This window comes from Lampetra fluviatilis, chromosome 32 (assembly GCF_964198595.1).
Source record: "Lampetra fluviatilis chromosome 32, kcLamFluv1.1, whole genome shotgun sequence".
Taxonomy (NCBI): Eukaryota; Metazoa; Chordata; class Hyperoartia; order Petromyzontiformes; family Petromyzontidae; genus Lampetra; species Lampetra fluviatilis.
The window spans coordinates 10,957,367-10,977,109 of record NC_136306.1 but is presented as its reverse complement, the minus strand read 5'-3'; the positions used below and the strand labels follow the sequence as shown (position 1 = coordinate 10,977,109).

General features: G+C 45.9%; 2 protein-coding genes across 3 annotated transcripts in view; both read left to right on the top strand.

The window, feature by feature from the left end:
• Positions 1-1,335: 1,335 nt before the first annotated feature.
• IRAK4 (interleukin 1 receptor associated kinase 4) lies at positions 1,336-13,400 on the top strand. Of its 2 annotated transcripts, none has more exons than XM_078871565.1 (12): positions 1,336-1,723; positions 3,418-3,589; positions 5,421-5,566; positions 5,843-6,217; positions 6,928-7,088; positions 8,354-8,418; positions 8,832-8,946; positions 9,722-9,831; positions 10,503-10,686; positions 11,035-11,097; positions 11,784-11,942; positions 12,248-13,400. In XM_078871565.1, exons 2-12 carry the CDS (start codon positions 3,426-3,428, stop codon positions 12,302-12,304), a joined length of 1,599 nt encoding a protein of 532 aa, XP_078727691.1. In that variant the 5' UTR covers positions 1,336-1,723; positions 3,418-3,425; the 3' UTR covers positions 12,305-13,400. The 2 variants fall into 2 exon arrangements, with proteins under 2 accessions (XP_078727691.1, XP_078727690.1); XM_078871564.1 differs by having other exon boundaries at positions 3,283-3,589.
• A 2,949-nt stretch (positions 13,401-16,349) lies between these two features.
• LOC144943761 (carboxypeptidase M-like) overlaps positions 16,350-19,743 on the top strand; it is a 30,036-nt gene continuing 26,642 nt past the window's right edge. The window contains exon 1 of the mRNA XM_078871563.1: positions 16,350-16,492. The gene's annotated coding sequence lies outside the window, so the exon portion shown is untranslated. The remainder of the gene's footprint in view (positions 16,493-19,743) is intronic.

Here is a 19,743-nt window from a genome sequence, read left to right as displayed (position 1 = left end):
TTGACGAATATGTTGAGATTTTTGTATGTTTGTTTCTCTTTTATAAAAAGCTTATATATCGCTCAGTGGTCCTTACCTGGTAAAATAAAAAGTTTCATATAGTTTATATATCCATACCTGTGAACCCCTATCAGTGCCCTACCTTATTACAGACAAATTCAGACCTTATAGGCCACCCCGTGCCCTTATAAATATCAACGTTCATCCTACAAAGTCACATCACAAGGGAGAAACACTAAAAAAATTACAAAAAATATTTTTTTGACGGAATTTTCACAATAAATGACATAAACAACATGTACTACCAAAACCCTGCAGCCATAGCTGGCTGCATGAGTCACTCCACAACAGCAGGAGCATCAATCGGAGTATTATAATTTTTCAATGCACCATTAAGATCAGCACACGAAATCAAAACACAGGTCATACTTTGCAGCGATCATCCGGAGCGAAACATTTTATTTTAGGCCACTGAATAGTACTGGCAGCTAGGGGTATACAACTCCTCTAGAGCAGTTTTGAGTGAAGATCTCATAGTTAGTGACTCAAGTTGCAATTTATTGGCAACAGCATTCCAATAGGGAATATGAAGCTGGTAAATGAGTGTCGACCTTAGGTCAAATTTGTTCTTTTAAACAGAGAGGAAATCCAGCAGGTAATCTGCGGATTTTTTTGTAAGTACATCATGAATAAATAATATATGGTGCACAAGCCGTCGAACATTCAGAGATGTTAAGTTTGACCCAATGTAGAGATCACAGTGGTGAGTCCTATATGGGCAGTTCAATGCAAATCTTAAGGCCGAGTGATACATTGAGTCAAGCTTCTTCAGTACAGTACTTGGGGCTGATTTATACACAATGTCACAGTAATCAATTAGAGGAGGTATGGTAGCTTTTATCAATTCCAAACGGAACATAGGGGGGAAGCAGTGCTTGTGTCGATACAGAAAACCAATTTTAATTTTTTGTCTTTTTCCCAATATAATCAATGTGATCTTGAAAATGCAGTTTTGAATCCAGGACGACCCCAAGATACTTATAGATCTTGACTTGCTCTATTTGATCATTATTTAAGGAATGTAATTGGGGGGAAATAACTTCCCGCTTTAGTCCTGGTGAGAAGCATAGCACCTTGGTTTTGTCAGGATTTAGGACTAGTTTAAGAGTAACTAGCTGATGTTGTAGTTTGTTGAAATCACTCTGGAGCTTAGCAATCACGTCATCCGGAGAGCGGCCAGCAGTATTCAGTACCGTGCAACTTGGGCAGCTCCCCCCTGTGAGTCACGGGGGACTTTCCCAGGGCGCAGTGCGGGCGGAAGAAAAGCGTCTCGCTCGTGCCTCCGTCGTTTCCGCAGTCTTAAAGTTGTTGCTGCTGTTGTTGTTGCTGCTGCTGCTGTTGCTGTTGTTGTTGTTGCTGCTGCTGTTGTTGTTGTTGTTGCTGTTGTTGTTGTTGCTGCTGCTGCTGCTGCTGCTGTTGTTGTTGCTGCTGCTGTTGTTGTTGTTGCTGCTGCTGTTGTACTGTTGCCTGTCTCTCTTTTTTCCGTCCGTGATGTCCGTCTGATCTTCTTTCGCGCCCCGTTCGTAGCCCACCGTGCTCATCGGCAGTGCCGGCGGGGGAGGAGGCGAGGGGGGTCGACAGCGACTTCGCTGTTCAGTCCCAAGGCTCGTTGCTGAAGTCGTCGTCGTCGAGTGCCCGAGGTTACAGGACGCGCTGCTTGAAGGTAAAGTTTACCGCGGCTCGTCTCAGTTGCTCGTGGTGGAGATTCCATGTGTCTGTGACGGGGCCCAGTATGGCCATAGTACGATGTTATAAGTGCTGTTTAAAGGGAGTTTTTCCGCCCCCCCCACCCAACTCACAATTTGTAGTAGTATCAGCACCAGAGAGATGGTGGTGATGATGAAGATAGGGTGGTCATGTTTCAGGAATTATCGTGACGATTGACGGTGGCAGTGATCAATATACAGTCATTGTTATGATCATGGTGGTAATTGTACAGTGGTGGTGGTGATGATGGTGGCAATCATTATACAGCCGTGGTTATGATGGTGATGGTAATAGTATGGTATTGGTGATAATGGTAATGTTGATAGTGCCAACATTACCGTGGTGGCTACACAGTTATGATGGTCCTGTGATGATTAGCGATGGTGATGTAATGATGGTAGTAAGCACCATCATGATGATAATGATGGTAAAGTAATGATGGTTGGTGGTCATGAAAGTGTTGGTGAAATTATTGCGGTGAGTCTGAGTTGATGATGACCACGGCTGAGATTTCAACTTGTCATCTTCCCCGTGTGCCGGAATTTCCGCGGGTATTTTTCTTGAGTTGTATGTCAACTTCGTGTACGTCACCGTACTGTAACGCATAAACAATACCAACGACGCAACACATTTGTTCATAAAACTGGCCATAAAATCAAAAGTTTATAATTAAACAAATGTGTACAATTAGTCTATCAGCAGGTTGCGTATTGTGGCATTAAAGTATTGATACTGCCATCTCTTACAAGACATCTGGCCACCATGGTAGGCCAAATACCCTCTAGGCCAGCGTTCTTCACAAATTTTCAGAGGGGGGGTGCCACTTCCGCCGATAAGACCTCATCAGTGTGAGGGCTGCCACACATTTGAAACCATCGGAGTTTGACAGCAGCACCATGATGATGGGGGTTGTCTTCACGTGTTGTGTATTGTCGGGCGCCGCACGTCAAGAGGCCGCACTAAAGTCCGCCAGGGGCCGCCAGTGGCCCGCAGGCCTTGCGATACAGAACACTGCTCTAAAGCAGGGGACCCCAACCCCCGGGCCGCAGACCGGTACCGGTCCGTGGCCTGTTAGGAACCGAGCCGCACAGCAGGATGTGAGTGGGGTGAGTCCATGTGTGGCCCACCCATTATTTTATTTCCCACTTCCGTCCGCGCCTCTTTCCTGCACTGCACACTTGTCTCAGCCACAGTTTTGGTAAGCCCACAAGCTGCTAACCCCTAGTAGCCAAAATGAGTAAAAAACAAACGTCGCTGGAGAGCTTCTTTGAAAAGGGGGAACGACCCAATGATGACCCCCCCCCAGTCCGTGAAAAAATTGTCTTCCATGAAACCGGTCCCTGGTGCCAAAAAGGTTGGGAGACCGCTGCTCGTCTAAAGGGCTTCCACGAGAGCACCCTCTGATGGAAGCCTTTTTCGCCAGCAGTGGCTTTAGTAAGACATTGCAGAGCCAGAACCATCACCTGCACCCTTTTTAAATGCGTGAAAACGTGTTCTTTTATATCTCTTTTTCAGACCCAGCATTTTGTGCTCAGCTGCCCCTTGAATTGGTCCAACTGTGGCCATTTCGGACAGGCCCTGTTGAATGACCGTGAAACGGTTGCCGATGTGTTGCTGAGCATCAGGCGGCTATTTCCCTTGGCACCACAGCAACCAGAATGAGCCAAGTACCGATCAGCCGAGAGACGCTGGTAAGGAAGCTGGCCTTCAGCCCACGGGAGAGCCTCGCCTCGCTGCTGGATCCAGACGACGCCTGGAGAAAACTGGCAGCGCAGATCCCCAACAGTCTTGGCCAGCCACGGTACACGATGCTGCAGATCAGGTGAGGTGTGCGCCACTGCTCTGCCAACCGGTGCGAGTTGAGACGATGGCATCTCTGTGGGACCTTTTTTTTGCCTTCAAACAGGTGTTCAGATGTTCAAACAACAAATAGATACCATGCAGTACTTGTGGCAAACAAACATGCAAACAAACATGCTCTGATAATATATATGCATTGTCTTTGAAACTGATTGGCTGACACCAGAGACAGCCTTCTTTCTTGTCTCACCAGTTGGCATTAAGGAAATGTCTGTCCTTCACTACCCAGGTCAGGAGCCATTGGTATGCGAGACATAAGCAACACGGCCATTGCTCTTCTTTATCCATTTGTGTGTTGATTTTCCTCATAGCGCTGCAGTGTTCTCCAGCATGGTGTGATTGTGCAAAGCACGATGGGTCTTCCACTCATGCCTTTGCTTGTCACGTGACGTGACTGGACTCTGTGTATAACGTTTATTATCTCACGATGGAAGGACTGATCTTCTTGTCACAAGCGTGACTTTTGCTGTCTTTAGATCACATTTTTGTGCGTGGTATTATTGAGTTTATTTCCAGTTTGCACTCACTTTCATGTCTGATGCATTTAAAATAATTTAGAGCAAGTTTTACAATTCGTTTTGAAAGTAACAGCTGAAACATCCCAAGCAGGGCCCTCAAAGTTTCTTTAGACTCAATGAGCCTTAACTTGGTAATTAGCATTATTATCCAAAATCTTTTGGCAGAATTTTCAAATTTTATCTGCAACTTCTGCACGCAACGGCCTACTCATGCACATTTAAGAGCAACAAAGTCTTTAAGGTTGAATTTGCATCAGATTTGTCGGTTTGGTTATTCGCTTCAAGCATACCAGATGTTGGCTGCAATTGAATAGATTGAAATCACACAAACTCATGATGAAGCATGCTGACAACTGCCATCCAGGTTCTTTGATTTGTGGACGCACATTAGTGTAATGAGGTGGAGCAGTGACGTAGGGTTTGCGCACTGCACTATGAACCTGGTGACCTGAGTTCAATTCCCGACTATGGCCACGGCTGTTATCCTTATAAAAAACACTGTCCCATCTACTGCTGGATGAAGGCCTAACCACACCATCAGGGCTAGTCCAGTGTTGCTGCTATTGTCGAACTCCTGCGTATGAACTGACCTTATCTATACAAATATCAGTGGCCCAATCAGTGTGTACCAATTGAAAATGTGTTTACAGGTGCATTGTTGTGCTCCTTTTCATTATCGTGTTCAACTATTTCAAAGGCACTCCATCCAACTTTTGTTCTCTTTATTTAATCGTTTTGATCCTGATCCACCTTTATTAGCTGTCTTAGGTGTGCATTCTGCTGTCAGATAACATCAGTGGAAAGTACTTTAATATCTTAACCTGTCCCCAGCTTGACATCCCTGCTTTGGCTGTCTCCCCAGGAGCATGTGTGTATCTCTCTGTGTGTGCATGTTTGTATCTCCCTGCATGTGTATCTCTCTGTGTGCATGTGGGGGGTGCCGCGGTGGTGAGCTGTTAAATACCTCGCCCGGTATACAGGAGATTGTGGGTTTTTTCCCGACCCTGACACCTGCTGTATATTTGGAGTTTGCGTGTCTCTCTCCCCGTGGTTGTGTGCATTTTTCTTGGGGTCCTCCGTTTTTTTACTCCACATTTAGAATCATGCGCTTCGAGTATTGATCTCCTGCTATAAATTTCTATGTGATAAGCCACTTCATTGAGCTGTCATGTGTGGCTAGGTCACTTCTGAAAAAGAGCTACATACCTGATAAAATAAAAAATAGTGTTTGTGTTTTTTTTTATCCTTGTGTGCGTGCCCGTGTGTGTCCTGCAGGAGGTTTGAGAAAGTGGTGCAGGCGGGAAGGAGCCCCACGATGGAACTGCTGAATGATTGGGGCACCCAGAACTGCACGGTGGGGAATCTGGTGGACCTGCTTGTAAAGCTGGAATTCTACAATGCGGCTGACCAGCTCCTCCCCAGTGCGTCACTCACTGGGCCCACGGACACCCACCACCTCTCTGTAGTTGGAGGGGGGAGGGGGTTACAATAACGCTCGTGAAAACTATCCAATATAATTTTTAGTTGAAAGTTGTGGCGATTAAAAACATTCGAGTGAAACGGATGCCACTTTGGGCAAGATGAAGACAGATAACGTCACACGACTCGTGGAGCACGACTGCACGATATGACATCACCGTGAGCGAGTGCGATGCGACTGTAATAATAATAATCCATCTACGCTTGCCCCACCCTAGGCTCGTACGAGCGGCGGGATCCCTTTCGCCATATCACCGCTGTTCCGCCCTCGTCAGACAATGGCAGCGTGTGCGAGAGCTCGCTGCTCTACTCACAGCCCTGCTGCTCGCCAGGTGAGTGGGAGGCTTGCGTCGTCCCGCCTCTCTACACCTGCCTGGGCCCGCTATACACCGCCATGGAGAATGAGGAGGAGAAGGAGGAGGAGAAGGCGGCCGGGGAAGAGAGCGGGAGAGGCAACGTCAACATCGCAGGACTTGGAGTTGGGATGTCGCTCTTATCCACAAAGAGGGCTGGCAGAGAAAGCGAAAACAAAGAGGAGCGTGTGGTGGAGCCGACATCGCCTACCGAGCTCACGGTGATTGGGATTGAAGCAGGTACGGCACAAGTCACCTTAACTTTACTTATGTCAGTCCACCCGTCTGATGACCCTATTTTCATGCAAACTCCATAAGTCCCCCAACCAATAGCTATAAGACTTACCACGCAACTTTCCACTACAATTGCTCAAATCTGTTTTTTTTATTTTGGCAACAAAACATTTTAATTCTATTTAAATGTTCTTAAATTGATACATTATATGTCACTGCAATTTGTGCAAGTGTGTTAGAAGCCATTATCATGGGTGTTATTTCACTCAGGTTAGAATGCGAACATGTGGTTGTCTGCGTTAGCCTGATGTGCGTGTCAAACTGAGTCTGTCTGTGGACATATTTATCTCTCCACAGGTGAACCAATTAACAATCTTGATGTTCCTTTAATACTGGTTTTCCAGAGTGTGTCTTCCACAGGGAGATGCTATTAGTGACAAGCATTTCCTCGCAGTCATAAAATCTTCCTTTAAATGGAATTGACAAAATATCCAAGGCAAGGCCCTCTTGATAGAGAATCTCGAAACTCAGAGAGGCTTTCGTAGATAGATAAATAAATAACTTTCTTGTTATTGACTCAAAAGGGGATTCCTGGACAGGATTGATCTTTTGTGACCTTATGACTGTTACACTATGCCAGAATGTGTAGTATGTTTTACGTATTTTGTGATGCTTGACACATCTGGCTTACACCGATTCCTCTGCCCATGCCTCAGACGTGGAGAAGTTTGAGTTCACGGCCCTGCTGCGCATGACTGGCGGGTTCAATGACGCCCCGTTATTGCAGGGCGGCAGCAAAATAGGCGAGGGAGGCTTTGGCCTGGTGTACCTGGGCCGCATCGGCACAAACGCCGTCGCTGTCAAGAAACTAACGGCCGTGAGTAAATGCTATCACTCGACTATCTGTTGTCAAGGCTGCATTGCCTTTTATACTTATGTAATGATCCTTCTTGAGACGGCTTCGGAATCAGTCCTTTTTATTTCCACTCCACAATACACTTTACTCACTCACTCTCCGTTGCTGGCAGACAACGGAGAGAGGACAGACTTCGCACTAAGTCCCCACCGCGCACGTGGCACCCAGAGCCCCCGTCCGCGCGTGACCCTGCTCTTGTCGGTTTCCAGTCTGCTCCCGATCGTTCTCTCTCACTCTCTCTTAATCCCTTCGTCACGTGGTCCCCCCAGCCAATCGTTCATGGACAGCGTCGACCATTCTCGATGGTTCCCTGTCAATCCCGGGACCACGCCCCTCATCTGGCTCCCCATTAGCTGGGGCCCCGAATGGCTAGGCCAATCACTCCTGATGACATGCCGTGATCACGCCTGGGCCATGGTCCCTATCTCAACCCTTATTGGCTACAAGCAGGACCGGCAAGCCAATCCCCACGTGAACCCTCTATGGCTGTTATTACACTTACATGAGCTTGTGTTTAGGCTTTATAAATACAGACAATAATGGCATTTGAAACATTCAAATTTTACTCTTACATTCAAAGTGCTATCAGGCTCAAGCCGTGAGTACATCCATGCAGCTAGATCTTAGACACTTACATGAACCTGCTCACAGGATACTTGTGCAGTTACATCGCCTAGTGGTTGAGTGTTCGCTGCCCATCGCAGAGGTTTCTGGTTCAATATCCAGAGGCCACCCTGATTGTTACTGCGGTGTGTAACAACCAGAACAATACTCGCCGTCTGCGTCACAGTGGTTGTTGAGGATCACCTGACATAATTCACAAGGGTAGGCCATTGTATGCCAGCGTCAGGGTCCAAATTTGCCAAACTCAAAAAATTACCGACAAATTACACAACTGGGATCATGCATCACATTCATCACCCCCATATGGCAGGTTCATATCCCAGGTCTCTCTTGGAAATGAGACTTTACCCTGGTCTCTTTGAGTTCTCACCTGGTGAAACAAAAAAAACTTGACACTTGGAACTAACAACATCAGAACTTTGTAATCATTCGACTGTGAGTAGATAACTGTGAATCCACGAGCGTACGGCCGATGCACTCGTGTCACAAAGCAGTAACCTGAATTCCCGACGGTGTATCTACTGCCAACTCTGACAGTTTTGTTCCCCAATGTTTGTTCCGAGAGTTTTAGTGCCCCGTGTGTGTTTTCTTTTTTTCCTCAGCTCGACCATGTGTCTATGGACAGCATGAAAACACAGTTCACCAAGGAGATACACACACTCAGCAGGTGCGGCCACTGGCAGCAGCACACACAATAGTTGTCTATAAGGCTAAATAGGGGATTTATCTTTTCTTGTATGTGACTATGTTTATTTAAGCGATTAATGCGCTGCGCTACGAACCCGGCGATCCGAGTTCGACTCTCACGGCCAACACCAGTGATGATTATGTGAACCGGTCCTGGGCCTCCCCTAGGTTGACTCAGCCGCAAATGAGTACCCAGTGCAGTGTGTAAACATCGCCACTGGAGAGACAAAGGCGGCTGAGCGTTGAACTTCTTTCGCACCATATGTAGCCAACCATGATAATAATCGGAGGTGCGGAGGAAGGACATAAACTAAAAACAAAGAGCAGAGTTGAGTGAGTGTGAATGTGTATGTATGTAATGGATAGCGGAGCTGTGTGTGTGCGTGTGCCCAGCTGTCGGCACGAGAACCTGGTGGAGCTCCTCGGCTACTCGTGCGATGGGCCCCAGCTGTGCCTCGTCTACCCTTACATGTCCAACGGCTCCCTGTCCGAACGCCTCGCCTGCAAGGTCAGCATGTCACCATTGGCACAAGCAAGTAGAAACACAATTCATGGGAAAGTGGTTCAAGGGGTCATAATGGCCTCGTCAGAGCACCATGTAGTAAACCGTTTGTTCTGTTGTGTCCATTCGTACTCTTCCACCTGTATCATCTCAGGGTTGTATTACGAACAACAAATGTGTTGTCCTAATGGGCTCTTAAAAGGTTTAAATAACCTACCCATTTAACTCTCCACTTACAAACGTATCTACTTAGCTGCATACATGTCTACATACCTGCATATCTATTTGACTTTACAGTTTTTTAGATAGGATAATTTTTTCGGCTATCGTTATCCACTTTGCAAGAGCATTTGACATGGTTAATCATAACATTCTTATTTAAAGATTCAAGGACTGTCTAATAGGGATGGGTTTTGGATGTAAAAAAATTAGATTTTAAGGACCGTTCGAGATCTTTTCGGATTTTAAGATTTTTAGATCATTTACATTATATAGTAATAAAAAATATCATGGTGATAACAATCGTGATATCACCCATTGCCACGGAACACCACCTTTGGCAGTAAAAACAATACATCATATTAGCAATGTCACTTGGGATCAATTCTAATTTTCATCAGTCCATTTTTTCTGCTGCCGATCTACATACCTATTTACCTATCAGTGCCTTAACTTCATATTTACAAACCTAACTACCTGATTACCACCTACCAACCTAACTACTTAAATATCTACCCACCACCCTTGCACCTGCCAGTGATTACTTTCTGACCGTTTCCAGGATAATACCCCTCCACTGCCTTGGGCCACTCGACTCAGCATTGCTGAAGGGGCAGCCAAGGGCATCGCCTTCCTGCACGCCAACAACCACATCCACCGGGACATCAAAACGTGAGTGGGCAATCACCGCGCACATTCCATTTATTCACTCGGTTTGAGTAAAATCCTCATGGCTGGCAAGAGTAGAGGCATGTTTCCATCACGAGGAGATTTGGGCTCATCTGTTGGCTCGTTTATTTAAAAATGAGTCTAAAGTTTTGATGCAGAATTTGGCTGAGTGGCACTGTAGTGAGGCACTCGGCTCACGGTTGGAAGGTTACAAATTCAAATAATGTTTGGTGTTGGCTCAACTCATCAACCATCCCGGGATGATAAAATAAATAAGACCCCCATAGTAAACTGGACTTCCATGGTAAACTGGACTCTCATCGTAAACTGGACTGGACATTGGCAGGTGCTTGCACACAGAGGCCTTGTGCCACACAGACACAACTGCAACTGGCTGTCCCCTTGGATAGACAGCAACAGAGCAATAGAATTGTTGAGATGAGATGTGAAGTAAGGCACTTGGATCCGCTGTGCCATCTAAGCTACTTATAAATGCAAATCCTTACGGGAGTGTGGAATCACTGGCTCATGGTCACCATTGGAGATGTATGTATGCTGAACTTCTTTCGCACCGTACGTAGCCAACCGTGCTAATTGGAGGTGCAGGGGATGATTGCTTGTTCAAGCATGTGGACACCTGCAACCTTGCTGTTCGATCGTTCTCTATCTCCCAGGGCGAACATTCTGCTGGACAATGCTAATGTGGCGAAGGTGGCGGACTTTGGGCTGGTGCGGGGCTCCGGGCCGGGCGGTGCGACCGCCCTCACGTCAGTAGTCGTGGGCACTGCGGCCTACATGGCACCAGAGGCGCTCCGTGGCGAGCTCACACCCCGCGCAGACACCTACAGCTTCGGGGTGGTACGGGTCACGTCCACCGCACTCGCCACGAGCACCGCACTAACCACGACCACTGCACTAACCACGACCACCGCACTAACCACGACCACCGCACTCGCTACGTTCGCCATGACCACCTCACTCGCCACGACCACCACACTCGCCTCGACCATTGCAGTCGCCATGCTCGCCATGCCCAACACGCTCAATCATGTACAACGTGCTCACCGTGGTTTAATATAATCACCACACTCAACACTCGCCACGCTCAACACTTACCAAGCTCAAGACGCTCGCCATGCCCTGCCCAGCACACTCTATCATCTACAACGCTTACCCACTCATCTAAACCTTGGGTTTGTATTTCAGGTTCTTCTGGAGCTGATCACAGGTCTTCCTGCCTTTGATAACAAGCGCACCCCAGCTGTAATCGTAAGGACATCATCAAGTTTCACTTAAGGAGATAAACATGTGCAGCCTTTTTGTTTGTCTCCCCCCACCCCCGCCATGCAGGTCGTGGGGTTAGGTGACTATACTTCACCATGCTGGTCAATGCAGGTTGGTGAAATTAAGGGGCATACATATGGGAGCATAGTATAGTACTTCAATAATGTGTTTTGCTATACTGGCCGTCTTTTTTAGCTTGAGATCTGACAAGATTAGATGGGCCTATAACCAAATCACCTGGCATGTGCCAAATCTCATCAGATCTCACAAACTTATTCAGTTTGAGCCTGGATAGTGTTTTAATGGGTGACCGCCATGCATGCCAAATTGTCATAGGCAGCTGTGGGCTGTGCCACATGGTGGTCAGCAAAGAGCACTGCATCAGAATTCAAAGTTGTCATTCAATGCTCCCATGTTCACGCTCCTCGTCTTCACAAACAACTCGCACTGATAAACGTGAAGTATGGTCAAATAATCCCCACCGACCGCACAGCATGGGGAGGTCCTCATCCAGCAGCGGATTGACAAAAGGGACTGCACATTTACATATGACGGATTATGTAAATACAACTTTCAAAAAGTCAAAACTTGATAATAAACTTGCCAATAAATCTTAGTAAATGCCTATCGGTTGCAATCAACGGAAAGTGAGCGTATCGTTGCTTGTGCAGAGCAGCCTACCAGAGGAGTTGGAGGATGGCCCGCACACACTGCAGGACTTCACGGACCCACACGTTGGCACAGTTGATCCTGAGCGGGTGGACGCAGTCTACCAACTCGCCCTGCGGTGCCTGGAGGATCGCAAGGGGAGACGGCCTGCAATGAGCGAGGTGCGTTCTTGCTGACATCCACCTTTATCGGTTAAGGAGCCCTGTTCTTAAGGAATGGTCAGTAGGGTCAGTCGTTGGTTCTCATTCGTTTGTTCACAGACAGGGGTGGCTGAGTGGTTAAGGGGTCTCGTAATGCCTGTGTCAGATTGCTGAGTTAGTACTGCACTGTGGAAATCATGAATTGAATCGGGGCAGCTTAATGGTAAACTTGGAAAAAATGCTAGAAGATATGTTGACAAGTTAGGGTTGGAAAGGGATAAGAGTTGAAGCAATGTGTTATATTGTGTGATTGTTGGCTTCTGCAGGTCTCTAGCATCCTAAAGGAAATGTCAGCAACTTGCATGGAGGCTGCAGGAGAATGAGGACTCGAGTGAAGACACGAATGACTCATCCTCAAACATATGTCTATGCGTGTGTGTGTGACGAGTGGTGGAGAAGTTGTTCGTACATTGCACTTAAATCATTTTGACCCAAGTTCAGTTTTTCGCCATGGGTAACATCAGTGGGTCTTTCATAGATTATTTCAGCAATAAGTGAATATCTGATGAAGTGTAAGCACTGGAGAGAAAATGGTTTCCAAGCACGATTCTGATCATGCAACATGTTGGTCTGATTACACGCTGACCAAATGTACTCTGCCCCAATGGTCTACATGGCAATACGGAGACTATTTGTTTTTGTGTACATGTGCGTAGCAATGGAATGTAGTTACACTGTGCTATGATCCTGACAATTCATGTTCATTTTTTGTCCACTTACCATTATGTGAATATTATTTTTGGCCTTCATAGGTGCTCGCTAACAGCGCCGCCTCCCAACAGCCTGTTAAGGCTATAAGGGGGAGTTCTTTGTATTTTGTGATGGTGATGTCACCGCCACTTCATGGCGAATGGCGGCTGCTGTTATTATTGTGTCATGTGCCGGCTTTAAAAGGTGCTCGCAAGCAGCGATTGTTGCGACAGCCGGAGGCTAAAAATGAAAGGTTTACATTAGGCGATGCTTTGGGCAATGGTTATTATTCATGGCACATAAAAGAACGTCCATTGCCCAAATTGTTGCTGAGGATTTGTGCTTGTGCAAAGGCAGTATTACCAAATAATGATGGCAAAAAAGGTGGTCTTCATGAGGGATGGTTGCGATAGTGTAGTGATTACACCATTAACTTAAATTCAACTCTTGGTCGCATACGAGTGCCAGTTGGTATGAAGTTGATTTGGATCTCCCATTGGCCAGCTCTGCGTTAGAAAAATACCTGATGTGATATGAACATCAGTATTGGGGACGCAAAAGTGGTTAAATGTGGAAAGTGCTGAAACAGCCACCCTATATGGTGTGCATTAGCAGAAGCAATACTAGTTGCTTGGTAAACAGCACTGAGAATAGCCGAAATAGGTTTTTTCAAGTCTCGATATTTTGTACGATAAAATGTTTTTCTCAATAAATTTTATATGAATCTGCCTTCGCAAAGTGTCTTCGGTAGAGGCTATGTAAGTTTAATAAAATATGTTTTTCCCATCTCGCATTTTTATATTTGTAGGTTTACATGTAGACAATGTGTGCAGAATAGATTCACCCAATTGTGTATCTTAAGCAAGCGGTGATGATTTAAATCCCTCCACGTGAATGCTCATGTATTAAATATTTAAGAGAAAGCTATAGACAAATTATAATAAAACACAGGTCCAAGACAGCATTGCTGCTCACAGAATTACTGATTTTTGCGCATCTTCAAAGGTGGCCTTCGCCATTCGTTTAAATTCCACATTGCCATGGCAGGGGCCAGTCCGTATTCCTCAAGTACAGTCCGGTATGTTAGTGCATACCTGTAGTTTCATACGTTGGGTGGCTCAAGGTCCCAAATTTGCAGGGCTGCAATGTGGCCACAAGATGGCAGTACAACAAATGGGATCTCGTCTCTTGCCTCGGGGTATTTTCCTTTCTTCGTCGAGGCGTTGCTGGGCTACTCTGACTTTCTCTCTCCCATATTCCACACTTTTGGACCAGACATCCCAACGCAGGATGAAAAGAGGGTGCTGTACAGTATTGAGATTTAATGTGGTCTCATCGCTAAATAAATGGCATTGCTGGTTCGGGTATTGGGCATTTAATACATTTGTCCATTGATAGAAAAAAATGTTTACGCTCATTATACATGCATTGAATTGTGTAAATTGTATTATAATGTAACATGTAGACTAATGGAGAAAACAACTGCACAAGGCAGGAGAAATGAGAAGATTAAAAAAGAAACATTAAACAGTTGAATTGTGATATCGCATTATAAGTGGGTGGTGAATCGTTGTGTGCTTAATGTTTTATTCCAAGTGTGTGAGTTTAAATCACAACCAGGGCAAACTCTTACCCCCCTGTCATCAACTGGAAGGGTGGATATAGTGAGCATCGCCTAATGAGGCCTGTGCCACTTGGTGGAAATTTAACAATTGAAACTGGACATTGCCATAGAAATGTACACCACTTGGTGAGAAGTCAAGGGTTGGCTGTTGTGCTCAAGAATCTCAAGTTCCACCAGAGCTGGGTGCCAGTAAACCATCAGTTTAGAAGCCAGGGTTGGTGGATGACACAAGTTTGTGAAATGTTCAAACGTGCTAGGCTTTGAGGTGGCTAGGGAGAAGGTAGTACAGGCAGTGGGACGAAATCGATCTGTGCGGAGCTTTGAGTGTTATCCCCTTCCTTGAGTTGATTTTATCTGGGCGATATATTCCTCCCAAATGCCACTCGATGGCATACCTGTTAACCCATATGGTTGACCTGTATTCTTGTACAGGGGAATTTGAGTTATCAGGTCCATCCGGCACAGCCGTTTCAATACGGGCAAAAAAACATTTTTGTCTATTTGTGTTTCTGCCTTGTGATGGTACTTTGTAAGATGAACGTTGAGATTTATAAGGGCACGGGGTGACCAATAAGGTCTGAATTGGTCTGTAATAAGGAAGGCACTGATGAGGGTTTTTTCAAAATGTGAACAGTATTATTAGAACCAAGAAAAGTGCTAAATATTGCCATGCTAATGTGGAAATTCCACTGCAGAGTCCTGGGTGTTCACGGCTTCGTTTTTCACTAAAAAATATTCCAGGTTGCTGGTAGACTGGAGTATCGATCTTTATTTATACTGGAGAAATACGATTAGCTTTCCAGCTCTTCTTCACACATGGGTGGGTCAGAACGTCACAACAAACAATACAAAAACACAATAGGAGTGCAAAGTATAGGAAAGATAAGCAAATCACTTTAAAAAAAAAATACAAATAAAACTACATTTCTATCTAACCTGGTAAAGTCCACTGAGCCATCAGCTTATTTTTTTGGAAACGACCTGGCCACCCCAAACGATAGCTCAACTAAGTGGCCCACCACGTGGAAATTTATATCAGCCAATTAATTTTAATAATCTAAACGCACTTTGATTCTAAACGTGGAGTTGGCAAGTGCCTCTGTCCGGTGTGTGCTGGGTAATGAAACGTTTCCTACGTTATCGACCGGGACAGACGACAATAATGCCCTCCTGTACACAAGTCTTTTGGTCAACATTAGTGGAGCGGCACCCTTAGATTATACTTCCAACTAAGGAGGTCTAATGATGTAGATGCTCACCCCGAGCCCTCATTACTTTGATAGTGCAGCATTGTCTTTGAGCTGTACACCTTTTGGCGTCCTCTGGTCGAGCACCAATTGGGTCGAGGCTCAAAAGAAAGCCGTCTCTGGTGTGGACCAATCAGTTTCAAGAACAATGCATATATTATCTATTATCATAGTATGTTTTATTATGTTTTATTTTTATTATTTTATTACTTCCCTTCTACGTGACTTTACCGAAAGAACCAAGAAGATGAATCCCTGCAGTCACGAAAGCTTTAAATCGAAAATTATCATAGTATGTTTTTTGTTTGCATTTTGACTGCAAGTATTGTGGTTAATGCAGACATTGAATCCTTGTAAAAGGTTTCAGTTTTGTTGCCAGAATTTAAAACGAAGTGGTCGCATTACTAAGAATACATAAATACCGTTACACTGTCCCCCTGCGGTACAGTACATTATTTGATTTATATGAATGTAAAGAGCTTGACAGCTCATCGGATTCCTCCAGCCTCGACATCTGAATATGTAAACAACCGCATTGCGTGTCCGTGCTACCATTTCAACTCGCGCCTTCAAATTCCGGGCAGCCGCGATCACATTTACCACTCCGCTTAAGCACGCCCCGCCCACCCCTTGTTTCACGTCGCTCGACCAATGGGAGGTGGCGTAACGGAAGCGGCTTCGTTGCGGGCGACGTAACGCGCTCGCTGATTGGTCCCCGCACGCCCCGCCCCCCCCGCCCCCCTGAGACCACACGGCCTGCATATTAATGAGGCAGGGGGGGGTGGCAGAGACGATTTGGTGTCTTCCATGAAACTCACCCCTCGAAATCTCTCTCTCGGTCAGTGTCTCTCTCTCTTTCTCTCTGTGTGCGTGTGTCCGTGGGGCATCTCTCTGCTCGCCAACCTAACGAAGAGGTGGGACGGGAGTTCGCGACGGTGCACTAATTCATTGTGAGTCGTAACTTTTTTTCGAAATGGTTTCATTTATTGTTGTTTTTAATGAAGTTTCCCCCCACACAGACACAGACAGACATCGCCTACCCCTCGTTGTGACTGCATTGGTTGAGTTGGACGAGTCGCAGGCAACACGTGTGCGCGTGTAACACGTGCAACAGATGGTCCACACACGCGTGTCAACGCGTCGGTACAATTGTTGTTTATTAAAGTGTATACAAGTATGCGGCAGAGGTGTGGACTCGAGTCATGTGACTTGGACTCGAGTCAGACTCGAGTCATGAATTTGATGACTTGCGACTCGACTTGGACTTGCATAACAATGACTTGGTCCCACCTATGAGATGTGGACTCGAGTCATGTGACTTGGACTCGAGTCAGACTCGAGTCATGAATTTGATGACTTGCGACTCGACTTGGACTTGCATAACAATGACTTTGTCCCACCTCTGGTATGCGGTATACACAGCGGAATGTGTTACTAGACCACTCTTGTCGATGCTGTGCGTTCGGGAGCTAAAATGCCAATATCGAGGACTGCTAGCCACTCACTGGGCTTCAGGAGAGAGCTGGAGGTTCGTGGAGTTTTGCTTTTCCTACATTGAAGGAGCGCAAACTACAGCGGCATTAATATACAACTTCTAACTACACCAATGTTACATGCGCCGTCAGCGTGTTATACAAAACAAGTGTGTTTATACAAGTGGCTTACTATGTGTGTGTGTGTTTACACATTGGACACTTGCCATGTGTGTGTGTGGCTGGCCATACACCACAAACACAGCATTGCTGTGTGACACATTGGGAATACATGAATGCAAGTCGTGCTGTAAGTGTTACTACGCACGTGTGTATGTTGAACTTCTTTCGCACCGTACGTAGCCAACACGTGCTAATCGGAGGTATAATAACAACTCGCATTTGTAATGAGTGGCGCACGCGTAGCAAAACGCTCAGTGTAGAATTACAACTCGGAGAACGGGGAGGAGGAAGCAATGAATACGATGGTTGTCACTAATAATGCTCTCCGTGTTGCCAGCGATTTAGTCACAAGATACGTAGCGATGTTTTAACGAAGGCATGCTGCCCAGTATCATACAAATAGCAGGTAAAGTTAAGCGTTCAGCGCCCTGAATCAATTTGCTGTGTGTAAAACTTGGTTAGAATGGGTAAAAACAAAAACAATTACTATATTTTTTGGTAAATTTTCTAGGGATGCCATTCCAGGTATGGTATTATAGGTTAACTCCTGTGTTGTTTGAACGTTTGGTATATCGTCTAGGGACCTGGGTAACAGGAATGTAGTCGGCATCCTGTAGTCAGTTTGCGATCTGCTTTGTTTTGACCCCGATGTAAATTGTCTCGTGACTTGCTTCCTGGTCGAGTGTTTGTTACAAGATGTGTCTTTGTTATAAAGTACAAGGTCGCATATCCACCGTGATCAATTAACCGACTTACACCCCCAGTGCAATGTTTGGGTGATCTCTGTCATCTTCTGTAGATGTTCACATATCCAACCCATAGCTGCCAACCCATTTGCAATGCCCTATCTTATTACAGACCAACTCAGACCTTACTGGTCACCCCGTGCCCTTTATAAATCTCAGCGTTCATCCGACAAAGTCCCATCACAAGGGAGAGAAACACAAAGACAAAAAAAAATTTGGCCGTATGGAAACGTCTGTATGCCGTATGGACCTGAAATCAATTTCCATATCCAGGAATACGGGGTGAATCGGATGGGTTGACAGGTATGCAACCTTGGGTTGTGCTGTGCGGTGTAGCGTAAGCTTTGATTTTACTCTGTTTATTTTAGCAGGTAAGCCCTCCCCCACTGAGCTATGTAGACCTTTTTCAGAAGCCACCTGGCTATCACAAATAATAGCTCAACGAAGTGGCTTATCATCGTGTGGAAATGTATAGCAGCCAAATACTCTTAAAACTCGTGATGTTGATTCTAAATGTGGAGGAAATAAACCGGAGGACCCGGAGAAAAATCCGTGCGACCACAGGGAGAGAGAGACACGCAGACTCCAAATATACAGCAGCAGCAGGCGTCAGGATCGGGATCGAGATCGATACCCACGACCTCCTGTATATCAGGCGAGGTAGTTAACATCTCATCTGGGTCAGGATCTAACCCACGACCTGTATACCAGACGAGGTAGTTAACATCTCATCAGGGTCAGGATCGAACCCACGACCTCCTGTATACCAGGCGAGGTAGTTAACATCTCCTAGCCACCGTGCCACATGTTGTATCTTCACGCCCTGACCCGTATTGCATTACTCCCTGTGGCTTTTGGACCGAATACATTCGACACAAGGCCGGCCAGTGTTACAGCGTGGATGAATGTGCCAATGTGAATGGGTCTGTGCATGCTGCTATGTATTCAATACGTGTTGCAATGTGGCAGGATATGTTACAAGATCATTTCACCGCTGCCAACAGGTGTGTTTAAGTCACCAGTATAGTCATCTCGTGAGACCAGATAGAATAAAAGCATAAGAAGGTCTCGGCTTTATTATTTCGTGCATTGTAAGCTTAAATCATTTAATGAGTGTGGGAACTGAACACGGGGTTGGAGTTACAGAAGCCAACACGCAGGGGCCCTTTTATCTTGATTTCACAAACACGGATCATTTTGCCTCGGACGTGAGAAGTATCAATGCAACGTTTTACCAAATTACTGCAAGTTCAGATTGACCGCTGGGAGCAAATTGACTTCTGTGCTTATCAGCCCGCCGATCCCAGCTTGATGCCGACTTTAATCTGTCGCGTGGAAACATTGCTGCCGTACATTGGTTTATTGCTGTCACTGTTCATTTCTCACGAACCCTTGCTTCTGTTAAACATGCAGCAGATATATATTTTTTGTATCTGAATGACTTCGCTGTAAAAACAAAGTGCGGCTCTCTTGAAGTAACCCTTCACGTTTGGTTGGGGAGTCGGGGAATGTTTTAAGAGTGTGATGCTTACATCTTTTCCTAAAATTAACTTTGTACTCCTGTGTTGTGGTTATCGAAATTACACAGTAGAACTACTCCGCCGCTTCGTCTTGGTATTGGGAGGTGTGGCAAGACGGTCTTATTATTCTGCGCATTCCACGGCACACTTTTCGAGCTTGCCCCGTGTGATTTCGTGGCCACGCTGTTTGCTCAACTGCGCATGGGTGACCCAGGTGAATTGAGAGGGCCGGGGGTGGAGGCTGACGGTTGTCTGCTGGGCCACGACCAAGTGGGTGGGT